Source organism: Aquarana catesbeiana, linkage group LG01, assembly GCF_042186555.1.
Source record: "Aquarana catesbeiana isolate 2022-GZ linkage group LG01, ASM4218655v1, whole genome shotgun sequence".
In the NCBI taxonomy this organism is placed as follows: Eukaryota; Metazoa; Chordata; class Amphibia; order Anura; family Ranidae; genus Aquarana; species Aquarana catesbeiana.
In genome coordinates, this window is record NC_133324.1 from 168,223,799 (window position 1) to 168,245,590 (window position 21,792).

General features: G+C 45.3%; 1 protein-coding gene across 2 annotated transcripts in view; it reads left to right on the forward strand.

The window, feature by feature from the left end:
* Positions 1-21,792, forward strand: part of ARSK (arylsulfatase family member K) — a 93,886-nt gene that overhangs the window by 45,965 nt on the left and 26,129 nt on the right. For both annotated transcript variants that reach the window (XM_073624529.1, XM_073624530.1), the window contains 2 exons: positions 13,725-13,949; positions 18,758-18,979. In XM_073624529.1, coding sequence (XP_073480630.1) covers positions 13,725-13,949; positions 18,758-18,979 — 447 coding nt within the window. The remainder of the gene's footprint in view (positions 1-13,724; positions 13,950-18,757; positions 18,980-21,792) is intronic.

Here is a 21,792-nt window from a genome sequence, read left to right on the forward strand (position 1 = left end):
AGAGGTTGCGGACATAATACAAGAGATGGCTAGAGACTGAGGACATGATACAAGAGATGGCTAGAGACTGAGGACAGGATACAAGAGATGGGTAGAGACTGAGAACATGATACAAGAGATGGTCAGAGGCTGCAGACATGATACAAGAGATGGTCAGAGGCTACAGGCATGATACAGTAGATGTCAGAGGCTGCAGACATGATACAGTAGATGTCAGAGGCTGCAGACATGATATAGGAGGCGTCAGAGGCTGTGGGCATGGTACAGGAGTGTCATGAAGATCCTGCCAGCAATCAGCGATCCAGACGCAGGGGGACATGGCCGCGGGTTCCACTGCACATGCGCGCGCGTTCACGGGTGCTGTCACGCACGGGCACGCGCGCGCGCACTCCCGCTAGTGCCAGGCGGGCTATTTAAACCGGCCTGTCACACTCTATCCCCGCTGTCTGCTCTACAGCGTTCCGTGTGCCTTAACCTGATCTGACCTGTGTACTCTGCTATCTGACCCGGCTTCCTGTTAGACCATCCTGCTATCCGCCTGCACCAGACCCTCTTGGCTTGCCTGACCATCCCTCTGTGTTGTCCCTGGTACCTTTGCTGATCGACCGATACCGACCTCCGGCTTGTTTGACCATCCCTCAGTCTGATACCTGTATCCAGCCTACTACCTACTGCCTTGTTCCTGGTTCCAGTCCAGCGTTCCAGTCTACTACCTGCTGCCTTGTTCCTGGTTCCAGTCCAGCGTTCCAGGCTACTACCTGCTGCTTGTTCCAGCTTCCAGTCCAGTGATCCAGGCTACTACCTGCTGCTTTGTTCCTGGTCCCAGTCCAGTGTTCCAGGCTACTACCTGCTGCTTTGTTCCTGGTTCCAGTCCAGCGTTCCAGGCTACTACCTGCTGCTTTGCTCCTGGTTCCAGTCCAGCGTTCCAGGCTACTACCTGCTGCTTTGTTCCTGGTTCCAGTCCTGCTTACTTACCTGCTTCCTTACCTGCTGTGGCTCCGGGTCCTCTCTGCATTCCAGCTTCCTCTTCAGCTTCTGGATCCAGAGGGTGCCACCACTCCTGAACTTCCGGTGACTGTCGATCCTGCCAGGCACCCATACCACTCCTCACTCCTGGCCTTCTGTCTCCATTCCAGAGGAACAGGAGTGGGAGCTGTAAGGGAGGTCCTTCTCTGCACTTCGGGCTCAAAACCTACTAGGTACGTGACAGTAGCAGACAGCCATGTCTGAGCCTGAGCAGGGAACGTCTCCCATGGAGGAAGTTTGTGCACACCTGGCAGGATTGACTGAAGCAGTCAAGAATCTACAGCAAGGTTACACCAGGCTGGAGGAACGAGTGTTAACCTTGTCTAATCCCATTGGGGCTCAGGGGGTTCCTTCCGCTCCTGCTCCTTCAGTCGGGCCTTCCTCAACAGTGGTGATGCTCCCTCCAGAACCCAAGGTCCCGACGCCTGAACGTTTCTCCGGAAATCGTCTCAAATTCAGGGCTTTCCGCAACTCCTGTGAATTGTTCTTTGCTCTTCAGCCACGTACCTTTTCCCTGGAGGCTACTAAGGTGGGCTACGTAATCTCTCTGCTTTCTGGTGACCCCCAAACCTGGGCCCACCGCCTCTTGGAGCAAAAGGACATATCCCTGACTAATCTCCCCACCTTCTTTAACGCGCTAGGTCAGCTGTATGATGACCCCCAGCTGTCCGTGACCACAGAAGCGGCTTTGCACACCCTTCAGCAGGGTCGCAGGGCTGCAGAGGACTATGTGGCGGAATTCAGAAAATGGAGTGCGGACACAAATTGGAATGATGCGGCTCTCCGCTATCAGTTTCGAATGGGACTTTCTGACTCTCTGAAGGATGAATTGGCCAGGGTGGGTACCCCACAGACTTTGAATGCATTGATCGATCTAACCACCCAGATCGATCGACGTCTAAGAGAACATAGGACTGAGAGAGCTATGGGAACTTCTCGCCCAACTTGGGTTACCCCTAAAGTTCCCCATCATTCATCACCAGCACCACCAATCTCTACGTTTAACCCACCTGAGCCAATGCAATTAGGAGTTCTGCGGCCTTCTCTTACTCAGGAGGAACGACAACGTCGTCGAGTGAATAATCTGTGTCTGTATTGTGGGGAACCTGGGCACTATGTCAGGAACTGTCCCCTTAAACTCCGTAAGTGCCTATCCCTGTCCACTGACTATGTTGCACCTCTGGTTAAGAACACTACTCACCTTGCTCTCTCTCTCCTGTTACAGCTTCCAGGAGAGACTCTGCAAATAACCGCCATTATTGACTCTGGAGCTTGCAGTTGTTTCATGGACTCTCTTTTTGCTACCCAACATCGGATACCTCTGTTGCCTAAAGCCCATGGACTTTCCATCCACCTAGCTGATGGAACAGCCATAAAGTCTGGGCCTGTTACCCAAGAGACTGTTCCAATACCTGTTTCCATCTCCAATTCTCATCAAGAACTGTTACGCCTAGATATCATCGCTTCACCTCTGTTCCCCATAATCCTTGGCATGCCATGGTTACAGGCCCACAATCCTGACATAAATTGGATCACAGGTGAAGTTACCTTTTCCTCCCCATATTGCCAACAGTCTTGTAGACTTCAGAACACTCAGGAGAACCCTACCCTGCTCTGTTTGAACACAGATCCTAGTCTACACCTTTCCATCCCTTCTGCATATCATGATTTCTTAGATGTATTCAGCAAGCAGGGGGCAGAGGTCTTACCCCCTCACCGGGCCTATGACTGTCCTATCGAATTACTCCCCGGTGCTGAGATACCTTTTGGAAGAATATTTCCTTTGACGGAAGTGGAACAAGGGGCTTTAAAAGATTATATCGATGAGAATCTAAAGAAAGGCTTCATTCGTCCATCCACGTCTCCAGCAGGTGCAGGTATCTTCTTCGTACAAAAGAAAGACAAGACCCTCAGACCATGTGTAGATTACCGCGAGCTGAACAAGATCACTGTAAAGAACCGTTACCCTCTTCCCCTGGTACCAGAGTTGTTCCAAAGACTTGGGACAGCTACCATATTCACTAAGCTTGACCTCCGCGGAGCCTACAATTTGGTTCGTATTAGGGACGGAGACGAATGGAAGACCGCCTTTCGTACCCGTTATGGACATTTTGAATACCTTGCGATGCCGTTCGGTCTGTGTAATGCCCCTGCTACATTCCAGTACTTCATCAATGATGTTTTACGAGACTTTCTAGATCTGTTTGTTATCGTCTGTTTAGACGACATACTAATTTTTTCTTGTTCCCTTGAATCCCATCGCAGGCACGTCAGAAGTGTGTTGGCCCGGCTTCGACAACACGGTCTATATGCAAAAGCTGAGAAATGTGAATTTGAACAGGAAAGTATTCCATTTTTGGGGTTAATCATTTCCAGCAAGGGCATTAAGATGGACCCTCAAAAGGTCACTGCAGTACTAGACTGGCCAGTCCCGACAGATAAGAAGGGGATCCAGCGATTCGTTGGATTCGCTAATTTTTACCGTAAATTTATTAAGGGGTTTTCAGCCATCATCACACCCATCACACAGCTAACTAAACAGGGTACACGTTTCCACTGGTCTGCTGAGGCTCAAAAGGCTTTCGAGACTCTCAAGGGCCTTTTTACTTCTGCTTCCGTGCTAAAACATCCAGATTCCTCTCTGCCATTTGTACTAGAGGTGGACGCATCTGAAATTGCAGTAGGGGCAGTGTTGTCCCAAAGACAGGGAACTAAGGCCCTGTTATATCCTGTGGCCTTCTTCTCTCATAAATTGTCCACGGCAGAGAGAAATTATGATGTAGGTGACAGAGAGTTATTGGCTATCAAATCAGCGTTGGAGGAGTGGCGCTATCTGCTAGAGGGTGCCACTCATCCAGTCTTAATTTTTACAGATCATAAGAACCTGCAGTATTTGAGGTCTGCAAAGAGGTTGAAGCCATGCCAAGCCAGGTGGGCCCTCTTTTTCTCCAGGTTCTCCTTTCATGTCACTTATCGCCCCGGCTCCAAGAATACCAAACCTGATGCCCTATCCAGGATGTTTCACAAGCCCCAAGAGGTTTCCCCTCCAGACACCATTCTGTCCCCGGGGAATTTTCTTTTGCTTCAGGGAGACTTGCTTTCCCAGATTAGGCAGGCTTCCGCAGAGTTGGGGTCTTCTATTAGGTCAGAACTCCAAGTTAAGGATGGGTTATTATGGCATGAGAATAGGATCTTTATACCTGAAGAACTACGAGTTTCAGTACTAGAACTCTGTCATGACCATGCATTGGCTAGGCATTTTGGAGTGGCTAAGACTACTGATCTGGTACAGCGTACCTTTTGGTGGCCTCAGTTACGTGAAGATTGTAGGAGATTTGTTGAATCCTGTACCACCTGTATCAGGAACAAGGGGCACAGGACCAAGTCATGGGGTTTGCTAAAGCCATTACCTGTCCCAGATAGGCCTTGGAAGATGCTTTCTATAGATTTTATTGTGGAATTACCTCCGGCTGGGGGCTTCACCTCAATTTTTGTCATAGTAGACCGGTTGTCGAAGATGGCCCACTTTGTCCCAATGAAGGGCACTCCCTCAGCTACAGAAACGGCACAGGCATTCATTAGAGAAGTCATCAGGCTCCATGGGGTACCAGTTAATATCGTTTCAGATCGGGGGGTACAGTTTACCTCCCGATTCTGGAGGTCTCTGTGCAAAACATTGAAGATTGAACTCTCATTTTCATCTGCTTATCATCCCCAGACTAATGGGCAAACAGAGAGAACAAACCAGACTCTTGAACAATATTTACGCTGTTTTTCTTCATTTGCCCAGGATGATTGGATTTCTGTTCTTCCATTGGCTGAATTCGCCTACAACAACTCTATTCACTCCGCTATCAAACAAACCCCATTTTTTGCAAATGATGGTTTCCACCCTTCATTTCTGCCTAATTCTCTTCCAGAGTGCACAGTACCCGCAGTTCAGGAGAGGTTGGACTTCTTCACTTCCAACAATCAAGTTTTGCAGGAGACCATGACCAGGACCCAGGAGTATAATAAAGCAACTTTTGATAAGAAGAGACGAGGTGAGCTGTTACTTACACATGGGGACCAGGTATGGTTGTCTACAGTAAATCTCAGGATGGCTTGCCCATCAAAGAAATTGGGTCCCAAGTTTCTTGGACCATTTCCTGTCAAGCGAAGAATTAATGAGGTGGCATACGAACTTGAACTTCCGGATTCATTAAAAGTGCATCCAGTGTTTCATGTGTCTCTACTCAGACCCTCTGTTTCTAACCCATTTCCAGGCCGAAGTACGGATCCTCCTGATCCAATTTTGGTAGATGGGGAGGAAGAATTCGAGGTGGAGGCTATCATGGACCATAGGAGAAGAGGCAACCAAAATCAATTTCTGATAAAATGGAGGGGGTTCGGCCCAGAAGAAAATTCTTGGGAACCCGAGGATAATATTCATGCTGAAAATCTTTTGCAATCTTTTAAAAGAGCCCATCCGGAGAAATTCCTTCAAAGGGGCATCCGGAGGCTGCCCCTTGGGGGGGGGGGCAATGTCATGAAGATCCTGCCAGTAATCAGCGATCCAGACGCAGGGGGACATGGCCGCGGGTTCCACTGCGCATGCGTGCGCGTTCACGGGTGCTGTCATGCACGGGCACGCGCGCGCGCACTCCCGCTAGTGCCAGGCGGGCTATTTAAACCGGCCTGTCACACTCTATCCCCGCTGTCTGCTCTACAGCGTTCCGTGTGCCTTAACCTGATCTGACCTGTGTACTCTGCTATCTGACCCGGCTTCCTGTTAGACCATCCTGCTATCCGCCTGCACCAGACCCTCTTGGCTTGCCTGACCATCCCTCTGTGTTGTCCCTGGTACCTTTGCTGATCGACCGATACCGACCTCCGGCTTGTTTGACCATCCCTCAGTCTGATACCTGTATCCAGCCTACTACCTGCTGCCTTGTTCCTGGTTCCAGTCCAGTGTTCCAGTCTACTACCTGCTGCCTTGTTCCTGGTTCCAGTCCAGCATCCAGCCTACTACCTGCGCCTTGTTCCAGCTTCCAGTCCAGTGATCCAGGCTACTACCTGCTGCTTTGTTCCTGGTCCCAGTCCAGCGTTCCAGGCTACTACCTGCTACTTTGTTCCTGGTTCCAGTCCAGCGTTCCAGGCTACTACCTGCTGCTTTGCTCCTGGTTCCAGTCCAGCGTTCCAGGCTACTACCTGCTGCTTTGTTCCTGGTTTCAGTCCTGCTTACTTACCTGCTTCCTTACCTGCTGTGGCTCCGGGTCCTCTCTGCATTCCAGCTTCCTCTTCAGCTTCTGGATCCAGAGGGTGCCACCACTCCTGAACTTCCGGTGACTGTCGATCCTGACAGGCACCCATACCACTCCTCACTCCTGGCCTTCTGTCTCCATTCCAGAGGAACAGGAGTGGGAGCTGTAAGGGAGGTCCTTCTCTGCACTTCGGGCTCAAAACCTACCAGGTACGTGACAAGGAGATGGTTAGAGACTGAGGACATCATACTAAAGATGGTCAGAGACTGCAGACATAGTACAAGAGATGGCCAGAGACTGCAGACATGATACAAGAGATCAATGCAGCCTCATCAGTGTCCATCAAATGCAGCCTCACTGTGCCCATCATTGCAACCTCTCTATGCCCATCAATGCAGCTTCACTGTGCCCACCAATGCAGCCTTGCTGTGCCAAACCAATGCAGCCTCGCTGTGCCCACCAATGCAGCTTTGCTGTGCCCACCAATGTAGTTTCTCTGTCCCTATGAATGCAGCCTCACTGTGCCCACCAATTGCAGCCTCTCTGTGCCCACCAATTGCAGCCTATGTGTGCCCATCATTGCAGCCTCTCTGTGCCCATCAATGCAGCCTCACTGTGCTCACCAATGCAGCCTCGCTGTGCCAAACCAATGCAGCCTCGCTGTTCCCTCCAATGTAGTTTCTCTGTGCCCATGAATGCAGCCTCATATTTGGTGGGAAGTTCCCCTTCAAGATCATCAGAGCATGCCAAAGTTGGATCAGTCAAGTCGGCAATCCGACTGTGATCTGACTTCGGTGATTTTTAATGGGCTGCAGTAGGATCAAAGTCGGACCAAAGTAGTGCAGGGAGCATTTTCAAAGTCGGACCGACTTGTCTCGGACCAGTTAAGACGGCTCCCATAGGGAAACATTGATTTTCACACATCATGCAACATGAGCTCCCAATGTCGGAGCGTTTGTCGTACCAGTGTGAACCCGGCCTAAGACCTCATCTTGAATATGCAGTTCAGTTTTGGGCACCAGTTCACAAAAAGGATATGGAGGAACTGGAGAAAGTTCAGAGAAGGGCAACCAAACTGATAAGCTATGAGGAAGGATTAGAGGAACTGAATTTATTCGCTCTTGAGAAGAGGCGGTTAGGGGGAGATATGATCAACGTGTATAAATAAATAAGTGGTCCATATAATGAACTTGGTGTTGAGTTATTCACTTTAAGGTCATCACAGAGGACAAGGGGGCACTCTTTATGTATGGAGGAAACTAAATTTAATCCTCAAATACAGAAAGGCTTCTTCACAGTAAGAGCTGCCAAAATGTGAAATAGACTCCCTCAAGAGCTGGTTCTGTCTAGCTCAGTAGATTTCTTTAAAAAAGGCTTGGATTCTTTCCTAAATGCACATAATATAACTGGATATTAATAGTTATAGGTAAAGTTGATCCAGGGAATATCCAATTGCCTCTTGGGGGATCAGGAAGGATTTTTCCCCCACTAGAGCAAAATGGATTACGCTTCATTGGGGTTTATTTTGACTTGGGGTAATTTAAAAGCATTGTAACCATCAAGACAATGAAAGCTAATAATCAATATAGGTGATGAGCAGTGAAAGCTAGTAAATTAATTCAACATGCAGATTGTATAGTTTATTGCTTTTGTTCACTTCGGGAAGGTTTTACAACTATGGGAGTCTATGGGAATGCAATACTCATTTAAAGCAGGTTAAATGCAGGTCTGAAGGAGATCCGCTGAAGGTTAAAGTGATATTAAAGGCAGTTATTTTTTGTTTAAAAAATAATAAACATGTTATACTTACCTGCTCTTTACAACGGTTTTGTACAGAGCAGCCCCAATTCTCCTCTTCTTGGGTCCCCCGCCGGCGCTCTTGGCCCCTCCCTCCTGCCAAGTGCCCCCAGGAGCAAACAGCTTGCAATAGGTGCATCCAAGCAGGCTCACTCCTGAGCTGCTGCTAGGCATGTCCATTCACACACAGAGCTGTGGCTCGGCCCCTGCCCTCTCTCTCCTCTCATTGGCTCACTGGCTGTGATTGACAGTGGCTCACACTGCTTTCTCAGTCAATGAGGATAGAGAGTACCCGGAGAGCCGAGTGTCATGGTTATGCAGTATTCTTTCTCTGTCAGCTTACCTTCTTCTCATGTGTTCAGACTAAGAGGCCAGCCTCTCACACCTGGCTGGTTTTATAACCTCTCCTCTAAGCATGGCCCCACCCCAGGCCCTATCAGGGAACCCTATATTAACCTGTGCACTGCAAGCCAGCAGTGCTGATCAACCATTGTGTGTTAGCTTTTGTATGTACTTGCTGTGTTTCCTACGTCTGATTCCAGTTACTGACTTTGGCCTGTTCTCGACTTTCCCTGTCTGCTTGTGACCCTGACCTTTGGTGTGTTCCCGATTATCCCTGTTTGCCTGTGACTTTGAACCTTGGCGTGAACTCTGTTGTCCTCGTCTGCATGTGGCCCCGACCTTGGCTTATTCCCTTACTATCCCTATCCTCCTGTTGCCTACTGTGGGTGTGAGCTGGGGGACCCTGGGGTCGCGACCTGGAGCCACTTGCAGCCCAGTCCATCCTCACCACTAGAGGCTCTGGTGAACACCTGCTGGCTCTTAGACTCCGCGCCCCAGGGAATCTTACGCTCTAACCCCGGTGGGATCCGTGTTGGCGTTCCAGCGGCCCTGCCTTCCTTACCACCCTGACTCCAATCCGCAGCAGTCAGCCGTAGGGTCCACTACCTTGCGGTGCACTCCTGATCCCAACGGTGTGCATCTGTCACCCAGCCTCAAGGTGACCTGACATCGAGGCTCTCGTGCACATCACTGGATAGAGATTGGGCTCAGGTGAGTTTTAGGTGGGGGCTGCTGCACAGAGAAGGTTTTTTACCTTCATGTATAGAATGCATGAAGGTAAAGAACCTTGAACCTTTAGAACCACTTTAAATTCACCTGTCCATGAAATCCAAGTGATCTCAGAAGCATCTCAAACTGATGTAAAACTGATATCATTGATACATTCTTAAAGCCTGTCCCCACAGATCTTTAAGGTTGTATTCCTTTCCTAATTAAATATGACGAACTTGATACATGCAAAGACACTGGGGGAATTCATAAAGACTGTCTTAGACACCCTTTGGAATTTCAATGTGCCTCCACTTTGAAATAGTCATTGTTTGCACCAGACTCATGTACCTGTCAGAACTGAGAGACTAGTTCCCTATCAGGTCTGTCCTGTTTGCGATGAACAGCGCTTGACAGTGGGCAGATCCATAGTTTTAATTCAGTTCAAAAGCGGCTTTTGACACCACCAACTACCATCTGCTGTCAAACAACTTGTCAAGTCTGCCTAAACTGTGACTCAAGTCATTTCCCAAATATGGGCATTGCCAAATATGGGTAATGGTATCACCAGTCTCCCAGCCTCTTTGTTTACATTTAACTTACATTTAGCATCTTGATTGGTGGGTGTGGGATGATGTTACTTCTGCACATGTGCATGTAAGGGAGTCATTCATCCCAGCACAGTGCCAGAAATGTAAACAACTTGTAAGTAGTAAGAACTATCTGAATTTGCCACCCATGTCAGTAAGGTTAGCAAAATTAGTATAAATGCTGGCCTGAATAAAGCACAGGTAGTTTTAAAGGGAACTACTGCAAACAACCTTCCTGGCGTGTCATGGCAGCATATAATGGGTTGTGGCTCCGCCCCTATTGTATGCTGCCATGAAGATGCACCAGGACAGGAACATGACAGAAAGGTAAGTTTACAATTTTCCGTATTCCTGGCGCATCATGGCAGTGTGCAATGGGGGCAGAGCCACAACCCATTGTATGCTGCCATGAAGATGCACCAGGAAAGGAAAAATACAATTTTCCGTTCTTGTTTGTCTACTTTCACAATGGGGTCGCCGAGCATTAGCGCTGAAGTGCCACTCCTTTTAGCGGGGCTTTAGCTGCTCTTTTCGGCCGCTAGCTGGGCGCTTTTAACCCCCGCTAGCGGCCGAAGAAGGGGTTAAAAGCACCTGTTTTGCTGCGCTTCTGAAGTGCTTTTCAGGCGCTTTGGAAGTGCTACCCATTCATTTCAATGGGAGGCCATCATATGATGGCCTCCCCTGTGCATGCGCCCCAAGCACCACTGAGACTCGGGTGATCACAGATCCAAGTAAGGGGCCAGTCCCGGCCCCTTACCACGTGATCAGCTGTCAACCAATGACAGCCGATCACATGATGTAAACAAAAGCTCGGTAATAATTTTTTTTCTCTCCTCACGCTAACAGCGTGAGGAGAAAAAAAAGCCGATCACCGGCTTATCTGCAAGGGACATCAGTCCCAAAGAGGAAGAGGCAATTATGCCTCATCCGTGCCCACCAGTACACCCTGCCAGTGCCACCTGCCATTGCCACCTGCCAGTCCCCACAGTGCCCACCAGTGCCACCTATCAATGCCCATGAGTGCCACCTATCAATGCCCACCAGTGGTGCCAATCAGTGCCACCTAGCAGTACTGCCTATCAGTGTAACCGATCAGTGCCCATTATTGCCACCCATCAGTGCCCATCACTGCCACCTATCGGTGCCCATCAGTGCTGCCTCATCAGTGTACATCAATGAAGGAGAAAAATTACCTGTTTGCAAAATTTTATAACAAAATATAAAAAAATTTTTAACAAAAAATAAAAACCGCAGAGGTGATCAAATACCACCAAAAGAAAGCTCTATTTGAGGGAAAAAAATGATAAAAATTTCATTTGGGTACAGTGTTGTACAAAGTGCATCAGCGCTGAAAGCTGAAAATTGGTCTGGACAGGAGGGGGGGTTTAGGTGCCCAGTAAGCAAGTGGTTAAAGGCCATTTCTAGTGATAAAAGGCCTGAAAAATGCCTCAGTGTGAAGCCAGGCTTAATGCTTTGTTCAATTCCCCAGAATTGAACACAGAATTGATAGCTGTATCTTGGAATCCTAAAGTGTATTTCTAGCTAAAACTTTTTTTTATTAGTTTGGAAGAGAGTAGGGGATGTTCAGAACCCCCCATCAAGATTTTATTGCTGTCTGTGTCTCTGCAAGGGGGCATTCATCCTCTTTATAAGGGATCTGCTGAATTTACCTGGGTTCGCTTCAGGGCAGGTTGGGAAAACATGAGTTCTGTTCTGGTGCTGAATCTAAAACCCTATTTAAGTTAATGGTTCTTGAATGTTAAAAACTAGTAATTTCCCTTTTCTGTGCTGATATGCTAGGAACTGTTGAGCAAATGGCAAGGGGGGGGGGGGGGGGGGTGGAGTATTACAAAAGCTAAGAGGCAACACTGCAAAACCAAAACAAAATGGTTGAAAAAGAAAAAATACGTATCAAGTCTTGGTTCAGGAGAGTCCAATCAATCAAGAAAGATGGCACAGTGGCTCTCATAAGACTGGACAGGTTTTCCTTGGTTTGATGTCAACTGCAGGGCAGCTCCTCTTCTCTTGAGGGTGAGGGGGGTGTTGATAGAAATGATGTGACCAATGAGGGGTGGCCATGAGATGTCACTGTGTTTACAATCATTCCACGGACCCTGTTTTCTATAGGTATTAATGTCTATACAGTCTGCATATTATTGTCCAGCAGGCAATTACCTTTTGCTTGTCAAAATAGTTTTATTGAGTACGGAGATTATGTACAGATAACATTGAATAATCACATACATTCAGTATAAGGAAGCTCATTTACAATTAAAGAATAGTTAATTCATTAATATCGTAAAACAAGACAATATATTCTAACACAAGGCAATATATTTTAAAAGGAAATAAAGAAATAGGAGAGAAAAAGAACTTTGGAGTCCTTGTCCATTTCGAAAGAATAGAATTAAATGAGTTATGTAAGTTCTGCTACATCGTTTGCCTTGTTTTATTTCTATTTCTAGACAATAATTGAGATTATTATTTAAATATCAATTAGAGCTTCAACATCATAGAATAATATAATATAAGGAAAAGAAAGGATAGAAAGTATAGTAGGAAGGGGAGAAGAGAAGAAGGTTAAGGGAAAGAATCCGCGAGGTCAGGCCAAAAGTCACCACAACAACTAGGGCTGAAATATAGCCTATGTCTTGTTATCACAACTACCATGGCAGTAGAACACTCTTGTCTAGGGTTGGCATGGAATATGTAATCCAAGGCTGCCATATTACCTCAAATCTGGGAATCGTGTCCAATTCTATAGCTATCATCTTGGCATGAGTCATATAGTAATTCATTTTAGCTTTTGCTTCATTTATATCTAATGTTGGTGATTTCCAAGATTTTGCTAAAGTCTGTTTAGCTGCTGTGAAGAGATATACCAACAATTTGAATTGGGTATGCGTTATGAATTCAGGTTTTAAGTTGAGAAGGGCCATTGCTGGATCGAAAGGGATTGTTTTCCCAATAAGGTTAGTTGCAATGTTAAAAATTCCCTTCCAGAATATTTGAGCTAATGGACACGACCACCGGATATGAAGGTATGTGCCAGGGTCCAAACAACCCCGAAAACATTGCGCCGAATAATTTTGCACATATTTTGCTACTCTAGTAGGTACTAGATAGGCAATTACCTTTTGAATGGATATAAATATAATAGGTTTCAGATGTCTGCTTTACCTAGGAGGAGTAATGTGCCCTGTTGGCTCCCCATATCCTTTAATATAGAGTTGCTTGAACTTAAAAGGCTGCTCAACAATGGCTATAAGTAAATATGTCCTCATTTTGGCAGTGCTGTTATTATTTCCGAAGTTATGAAATACCCTGAAGTTATTGATTCTACCAGGGCAGAGACAGAAATGTATACTGCTAAACACTCCACCTAAGCTATTTACATTGGGGGTGATCTGGCATGATACCTGTTTGCTTTTCTGATTTATCAAATTTGCAAGTTTGACGGTTTTACAAGGTCACCAAGACAAGAATGTGAATTCAGTTAATAGGCTGCAGAGGGTCTGCATGTGTCCTCTCAAGGAAGGGATAAGACTATTCTGTTATGCAGCCTAATGTTTGTGGCGTGTATTAAATGCCATCCTGGGGAGATGTACAAGGAATCACCGCTGTTCTTCTGTCTCCTTATTGTTACAAACTGTCATGGCTGTGTGGGACAACATGGTCCACCCTTTGGGGTGCCCAGTACATTTTACCATTACACATACTGCATGTGTGGCAGCATAGATTGTGACCACCTACTTGCTGCCACATATATATGCATGGCAGGTCAAAAGGGGTTAATCTTGTAACTTGTAACTGTTCCTGCAATGTGTTGTTTTTAACCAAATCCAGTAAAATGACCCAGTATGGTATAGCTAAACCTACAGGTAGACCAGCATAATTGTCAGCATCTGATAAAGTGCAGTAAGTAATATTCTAAGTATGCCTAATGCTTGTGCTGTATGTTTCTACAATCCAGAGAATGATGAGTAGTATTCCAAACTTGAAGCTTGTCTTGTTGCAGGTGAAATTATTTCTGCCCTCACTGATACGGGACTCCTCAACACAACCTATGTGCTGTATACGTCTGACCACGGGGAACTTGCTATGGAACACAGACAGTTTTATAAGATGAGTATGTATGAAGGCAGCGCACACATCCCGCTTCTGATAATGGGTCCCAATATAAAACCTGGAACAACCATATCAAATATAGTCTCCCTGGTGGATCTTTACCCCACTATGCTTGGTGAGTACCTCTGAAGTCTGTGTAAAAGCTGATATTATTTTAGGAAAGTAATCCCTAATGGTATAGCTGTGAGTATTTTATTTCTAGAACTATGACAAATTTTAAAAATTGCTAAAATATACTATGGTGTAATTGGCAGACACAAGCTAAACAATTAAAATAGATCTAATGCCAAATCTTTTTTAGTTTTAGGGATAGGGTAAGGAATGGTAAAAAGCCCTGTAAGAGTGTTTTTTTTTTTGTTGCTGTGTCCCATTGCTGATAATCTCTCTTTTAATCCTGCTGAGACAGTCCCTTCCTTACAAGTGGTGGGGGTTCTCTCTAGTACAGCGTGGTCTTACCAAGCATCAATTCACACCCATCCAGGGAGCAGGTTCTCAGTCTCTTTGCTTCTCTGAGTTTTCACCTGATCGTAGTCAGCTATGGCAGGGATCTGTTCATCCAGCTGAGTCTCTGATCAGCACTCTTCTACTGGGCAGCACAGCATCAGACTCTGGCTACACATTACAGTTCCCTCTTCACTGCAACCTTTGGTGTTCTTTCCTCAGTGCAGGAAATGGTTGCAGCAACACATGGTCCCTATAATGGCTTCCTCCCTGCATTCTCCAGGCTTAAGGCACAACAGGTCTCCCTTTATCAGCAGCCTGGTTGACTGTCCCCTTACTCTATTACATCAGCCAATCCCTGTTTTCTGGGATTGAATTAGACCCAGCCAATATAGCTGCCTACTGCACTGGAGACACTCCATAAATGAGCATTGCAAAGTGGTCTCCTTAATGATGGCTGCTGCACTTCTGCATGAATATTCAGTTTAATCCTGTCCTCACTACAGAAGGATGATAGAGCAGCAACAAGGAAAAATGTTTCACAGCAGTTATTCCCTACAATTACACTTTGTATTTATGAAGGAAAGCATGATATAAGGGCAAAACAGTAAATTGTAGTAACTGCACAAGATCTCCATACAGTTCCTCTATCTAGACCAGGGGTCTTCAAACTGCGGCCCTTCAGGTGTTCAGGAACTACAATTCCCATCATGCCTAGTCATGTCTGTGAATGTCAGAGTTTTACAATGCCTCATGGGATGTGTAGTTCTGCAACAGCTGGAGGGCCGTAGTTTGAGGATCCCTGATCTAGACCATCCTTTCTTAACTGGGGTTCCATCTGAGTTCATCAAGGGTGCTGCAGCATCATGATTGAGAAGCTTCCACATTCATGGCTCTGCAAGTTACTGTCAGCTTCCACTCTGCTGATGCACAGTTCAGAGCACCACTGCTCTCAGCCCTATATACTATATACAGTAGGTCTGGGACCACCAGAGCTCCAAACTGTATGTCAGCAAAGTCAGCCCCTGCACATTTGGAACCCTTCTGGGGAGAAGGAACCCTGCTCTCCACCGTCTCAGACTATTTATCCCTATTTCAGCCCCCTACTGGACACTTCACCTCCAGCTTTTTTTTTTTAAATTTTGCTAACGTTGACTTTTTATCACAAAGCTACCACGGCATAACTTTTGGCCACGCAACTCCCTATAAGCATTTAAAGGTAAAGGTGTGAGATGGATTTTTGCAAGCAAGAAAAACCTGATGGTGTTCTGACCCCTGATCACTCTGTCCAAAACTTTAAAGAAAAGTTTCGGCTTTAGATACAATTTAAGCCAGACGGAGAAGGTAAATCTTTGACTTCACGTGGTTAAAGATTTTAGCTGACATGAGGTGAAAACTCCTTGTAGGTGACTCCTATCCCCTTATATATTTTATTTAGATATGTAACTTATTCTAGAATGACATCACCCACGTCATTTTCAATAGTAAAATAATAAAATGCTTTTGTCTAATTCATTAGTGTTAGTGAGAAAAGTATTTCTATTTAACTGAGAAAAAGAAGAATTTAGAGCAAATATAAAAGGTAAACTTGGCCCGATTCTCTCATAAATGATTCTCTATGCTGCAGTTAAAGTAAAACTAGGGCAAAACTTTTTTCAGTTCTAGATAGATTTGTGAGAAATTAAAATACCTGTCAGGTTTTCATTGCTGTTTGTTTCCCCCTTAGTCCTGGCTCACACCAGTGTGACTTGTCATGCGATTTGACAGTTCAAAATTGCATGCAATGGAACCGTTTCAATCATTGCCACTCAAACCGCAACGACTTTGAAAAAGGTTCCTGCACTATTTTTCTGCATTCTCATTGCGACTTGCATTGACTTCTGTTAAATGAAGTCACAAGCTGCAATTAAATCCAAATTGCACTGATCTGTGGCTTTAATGAAGTAGCGCGATTTCAATGCCGCACAGGGGTGAACCAGGGCTTAGGGAGACTCACCCTCTCTATTTATCACTGAGTTTTAAAAGTGAAAGAAAATCCCAAATTTTGAGTTGTCACCAGAACAGGATGGGGACACTAGCTCAGGTGATCCCGATGACAACCAAGGATTTCTCTCACTTTGGAGGACAGGAAGTGAAGGGAAAACTTCCTAATGGGACACAGATGGCAAAAAAAACCTGACAGGGTATAACCCTCCCTTTAGGCCCTGAGTGATTTTCTGCTTGAAGCTTGTAGCTCTAAAATGCTCAACAAGCCAAATCCCATTAATTTCAATGGCTCCTGTTCACATCTGACTGTTCTGTCACCTGAAGCAAAATTCCTGGCACTCAAAAAAGTACATGAGCTCCTTTTTGACAGATTACAAGCGTTTTTGCCCCATAGACTTCAATAGAAACGCCTGTCTTGAGCGTTTTACAGGTTTTTTTTGAGCGTTGTCTGCTCAAATAGCAACTCTCCACCACTAATTTCTTCTCCCTCTCCTCCCCACTAGTGCTTTCTATTGGCTAAACAATAATGCTGGAAGCTGTAAAACGCTTGTAATACACTTTTAAAAAGCTTGAAAAATGCTTGCAAATATTTTGCAGGATGCTGGGAATCATTGAAGATGAATTATCTATTTTCATTACCCACATGTGCTGCCTAATCCCAGTCAGCAGTTATATCTGTAATATCATTATATGAAATAGTAATAAAAGAGGCTATTATAATTTATAAAATTGACATATTGATCTGTGGAATTCAGCTGTTGGCATCAATTCTGATTTTTCTGTATTTCTGGGAGAGTAATGGACTATCTCGTTACTCAATTATTAAACAAAAATATTAAAAATATATACATTTTATTTGTACAAAATTGTTAAAAAGACATAGATGCACAATGTGTGATAAAACAGCAATTCATGATAACCTCAACAGACTGTAATTTATACAAGCATGTCTAACTGGTCACATAGTTGTCTCAGACAAATGCTGAGGCATGTGATTCGCGATGTACTGTATATCCTCTGCATGTTTCGTGGCAGAGGCCACTTCTTCAGGATGTGTTTTATATAGTATCATCTACAACAACGCAAACATTTTATTATACCAATGTATCAATAAATTGTAGTGAGGGGAAAAGAGTCACTGATTGCTTACCCAAGAGAGACCAGAGACCGGATGGCAGTCCAGGTAGGGACGCCACAAGGGCTCCCTCATGGTGGACACAGGGGGCAAAACTTGCAAGTATGTCAATGTAACAATAATTGCTGAAAAAAGATAAGATATACTATGTCAGTTGCTTGATAGACATCTGTGTCAAAACTGTGGTGTAGGGGGTAGACAAAACATGGGGAGACCTTGGAACCCAAGGGAATAATAGGAACGGGGATGGGAAGGTGGTCAGAGGGGGAAGATAGGGGAGAAAGGGGAGAGGAAAGGAAAGAGGGGAACAGGAGAAAGATGATAATAGAGGAAGGGGTAGTGAGAAAGGGTAAATTAGCAGGAGAAAGTGGGGGAGAGGTTAAGAAGGAGGAAAGCAAAAAGGGAAGGGAAAGTGAATGGGGAGAGAGAGGGAGGGGAAAGGTGCAAAAGTCAGCAGCTACATAATGTAGCTGCTGACTTTTGATATTAGGACACTTACCTGTCCTGGAATCTAGCAATGTCGGCACCCCAGCCGATGTTTCCATCAGTTCTCGGGTGCTGCTGCTGCCGTTCCTGGTAAGGGAAACCAGCAGTAAAGCCTTTCGGTTTCACAGCTGGTTCCTTATCGCGCATGCGCGAAGTGTGCTGCTCTTTCTGAATCGATCGGCGGCGGGGGAAGGAGGAGGGAGGCCAGACTTCCGAGTGACCTCGCCGCGGCGAGATCTCTCGAGATCTCTCAAAAGTGGGAATTGTTCACCCCTTGAAAGATGCCAAATGTGGCACTGGAACTCCACTTTAACCTTCTCAACATGTACACACATAGAGGCTTACATGCTTCCTAATGTATTTCTGGGATTAATTTTCCCTCCAGATCAGTGGCGGCTGGTGGTTTTTTTTTTGGGGGGAGGGGCAAACAACCCCCCTCCCCCCAGTCGGCCACTAGTGTCATATTGTCACACAACTGGGTGGGCTTGGAGCGCAGTGCTCTACGTCCCCCGAGCCCACCCTTTTTTGAAGCCTATTAGAGCCTCTGGCTCTAATCGTGTGCTTCAAACCCCCCTCCCCATTGGAATCCATGCGTCTGGCGCCCTGCGTGTAGATCAGGGGGCCGGACGCATGGATAGGGGAGGGCGGGCGCCCCTAATGGATGGGAGCCACTTTTTCAGATAGGTGATTTTAGAACGTACAGTTGATTTAAATATGATGGACCCTGTTGGCACTCTAAGTATGATTATAATATGTCCACAGGGACTACAGAATTGCAAACGAACTTGTTTATGTAATCCAAATGAATCATTGCTGGATTATTTTGTATTTTTTTTATCTGGTGGAGTGATTTTTTTTGTTCTGTTCTATTTTAGAAATTGCAGGTTTGCCTGTTCCTCGAAACATAAGCGGTTACTCCCTGGTGCCATTATTATCTGCAACATCACAGAATGAGATTCTGCCCGATTTTCATCCTAACTGGGCACTGAGTCAGTTTCATGGATCTGATGTAAACGCCTCAACCTACATGCTTCGAGATAATTACTGGAAGTACATAGCATACTCAGATGGTGATTCAGTCTCTCCCCAGCTGTTTGGTATGTTGGTTGGACTGCATGCTTAATTTTTTGCCATTAAGCCTGACTAATCAAAGTTATTATAGCTTGTTCAAAAATGTAATCTAGAAAAGTTTATGACGTCTTTCTGCTAACATTATTAAAACCCGCATTATTCATTCAGTTACGCTAGGTTCACACCTATGCCAGATTTGAGTGGGCATGGCAGCTGTTCAAATGAATGGGCATGCCTGCATTTCAGCAAAAAAAAGATGCATGAACTTTTTAAAAAGTGTGGCCGCAGGGAAATCACACGCACTGCGATTTTACATGTTTTTTTGCAGAGCAGTTTTTACTGCGGATGTGGGAATTGCTGTGATTCCTACATCCACAGAAGTGTGAACCAAGCCTAAGATTGCTTTCACACTGAGGCAGTTTTCAGGCATTTTACTGCTAGAAATAGCCTCTGAAAAGCGCCTGGAAACTGCCTCCCATTCATTTGCATGAGTGCTTTCACACTCGGGTGGTGAGCTTGTGGGATGTTAGAAAAAGTCCTGCAAGCAGCATCTTTAGGGCTGGTTTGAAGCACTGTAAAAAGCGCGCCAAAGAAAGCCCTTGCCCGTTGAAATGAATGGACAGCGCTTCCAAAGCGCCTAAAAATCGATTCGAAAGTGCCGCAAAACGTGTGTTTTTTGGATTTTTTTTTATCACGTTTAAAAAAAACGCCCTGCTAGTGCCAGCAAAGTGCCACTAAAGCACCGCAAAAACGGCTGGCGCTTTAGCGCTGTTTTAGCGGCTTTCAGTGTGAAATGGGTCTTTATTTGCACTGTGAAAATCGACAAATAAAGTGACAGTAAACTCTGATTTAAAGAAAAAATTCTATTTAAGTATGTTTTCTTAACACTAACAAGTACATTCTGGGCTTGTTCACACTACAGTTTTGGTGTTCCCGGACGCAATTTTCTTTTAATATATTTTTATTGAAATTTTCATCATTAAAATTTATAGAAATTTACATAAGAGAAGGATGCAATTTTCCATTTCCATGCATTTTAAATGCATATTTTGATGCGCTCCAGTACGTTTTTTTCCTCTTTTTTATGTTAAAACTTGAAAATTTTTACATTAGGACAATGTGTGATCTGGAGTGTTTACATGCCTTTAGACGCATTCTGGGTGAAACAACTGTAGCATTCTGTACTTTTTTTTAAAAGCACCAGAACTAGGGTTGCCACCTGTCCGGGATTCACCCAGACAGTTCGGGTTTGGAATCATGCGTCCGGGTTTCAGACTGCCTGAAACCCGGACACATTATTCAGACTGGACTATGGCTTTCCAGCAGGGTTGCTGGCTGCAGTTGTCTATGCTGAGTGTGTCTGTTAGACTCTCTTTCACACTGCCCAAAGCCAGCACTAACAATCCTCCCACAAACACACACACACAGCTTCATTTCCTCCCACCCCTACCCCTCTGTGTCTGCCTACACTCCAATCCCCAGTGCTGTGCCTCAGAAAAGCAAAGTGGGGGCTGGAAATTTGAAGTCCACCAGCCTCAGATACAGCTGGATGAGAGGTGCTGACTGCCAAGGTGTGAGTGAGCTCACCATCCATCCCTGTCTGTGTCTCCCCCCTTCTCCCTCCTGCCTCTGAGTGAGTACACTAAGGTAAATCAGGGTTCTCCGAGCACCCCTTACATCAGAGTTCACCTTTAAACCAGAAGCCACAGTGTTCTCCCTTACATCAGAGTCCTCTCCGTACATCAGATTTCTCAATGTTCTCAGTGTTCCCCCTTAAATCAGGGTTCCAAGAGCATCCGTTATGTTAGAGTCCCCAGAGACCCCCCCTTATGCTCTGTACACACGATCGGACATTGAACAGACATTCCGACAACAAAATCCATCGGAAACATTGTCAAAAAAATGTCTTGCATACACACGGTCGCACAAAGTTATCGGAAAATCCGATCATTCTGAACGCGGTGACGTAAAACACGTACGTCGAGACTATAAACGGGGCGGTAGCCAATGGCTTTCGTCTCTTAATTAATTCTGAGCATGCGTGGCACTTTGTGCGTCGGATTTGTCTACACACAATCGGAATTTAAAGGATCAGATTTTGTTGTCGGAAAATTTTATATCCTGCTCTCAAACTTTGTGGGTCGGAAATTCCGACAGAAAAAGTCCGATGGAGCCTACACACGGTCGGAATTACCGACAACACAATCCGATCGCACTTTCTCCGTCGAAAAATCCGACCATGTGTACAGGGCATTACAGTGAAAGGAAACTCTGCGAGTTCAGATGTAAAAGGGGAACTCTTGTTATTAACTTCATATGATTAGAAATGTTATTTAATATCAAAATATTTGTATAGTTTATACTATAAAAAAAAAATTTGCTGTGCGCCGCTAAAGTGTTCAGGTTTGACTTGAAGAAAAGGCAACCCTAACCAGAACTGAACACACTGGTATGAACTAGGGTCATTGGAAAACATGGCATTTACAGTACATGCGTTATGGATACATTTAAAAAATGCACTGGAAACTATCCCTCTATTGCTCTCAGCCTTCTTCAAATCTCTAAAGTCTTTTTTGCAGGTGTAATCTGACTTCCTAATAGAGAGCGGCTACATTTATTCTCCGTGGTCTCACTGTATATAGGAATGTAGCCACCCTCTCTTGCTCACTCCCGAGATGGACTAGAAACTATATGGGATGAGTAGTGTGCATAGGGCAGTGCACATGACCGCAACTACTCATTCCAAACATACAAAAGTAAGGGGGAAAGGAAGAAGTTTAAGAGCTCACCGGGAGCATTACAAGGAGGCAGAAAAACAAAGTAAAAAATGATTTGCTGA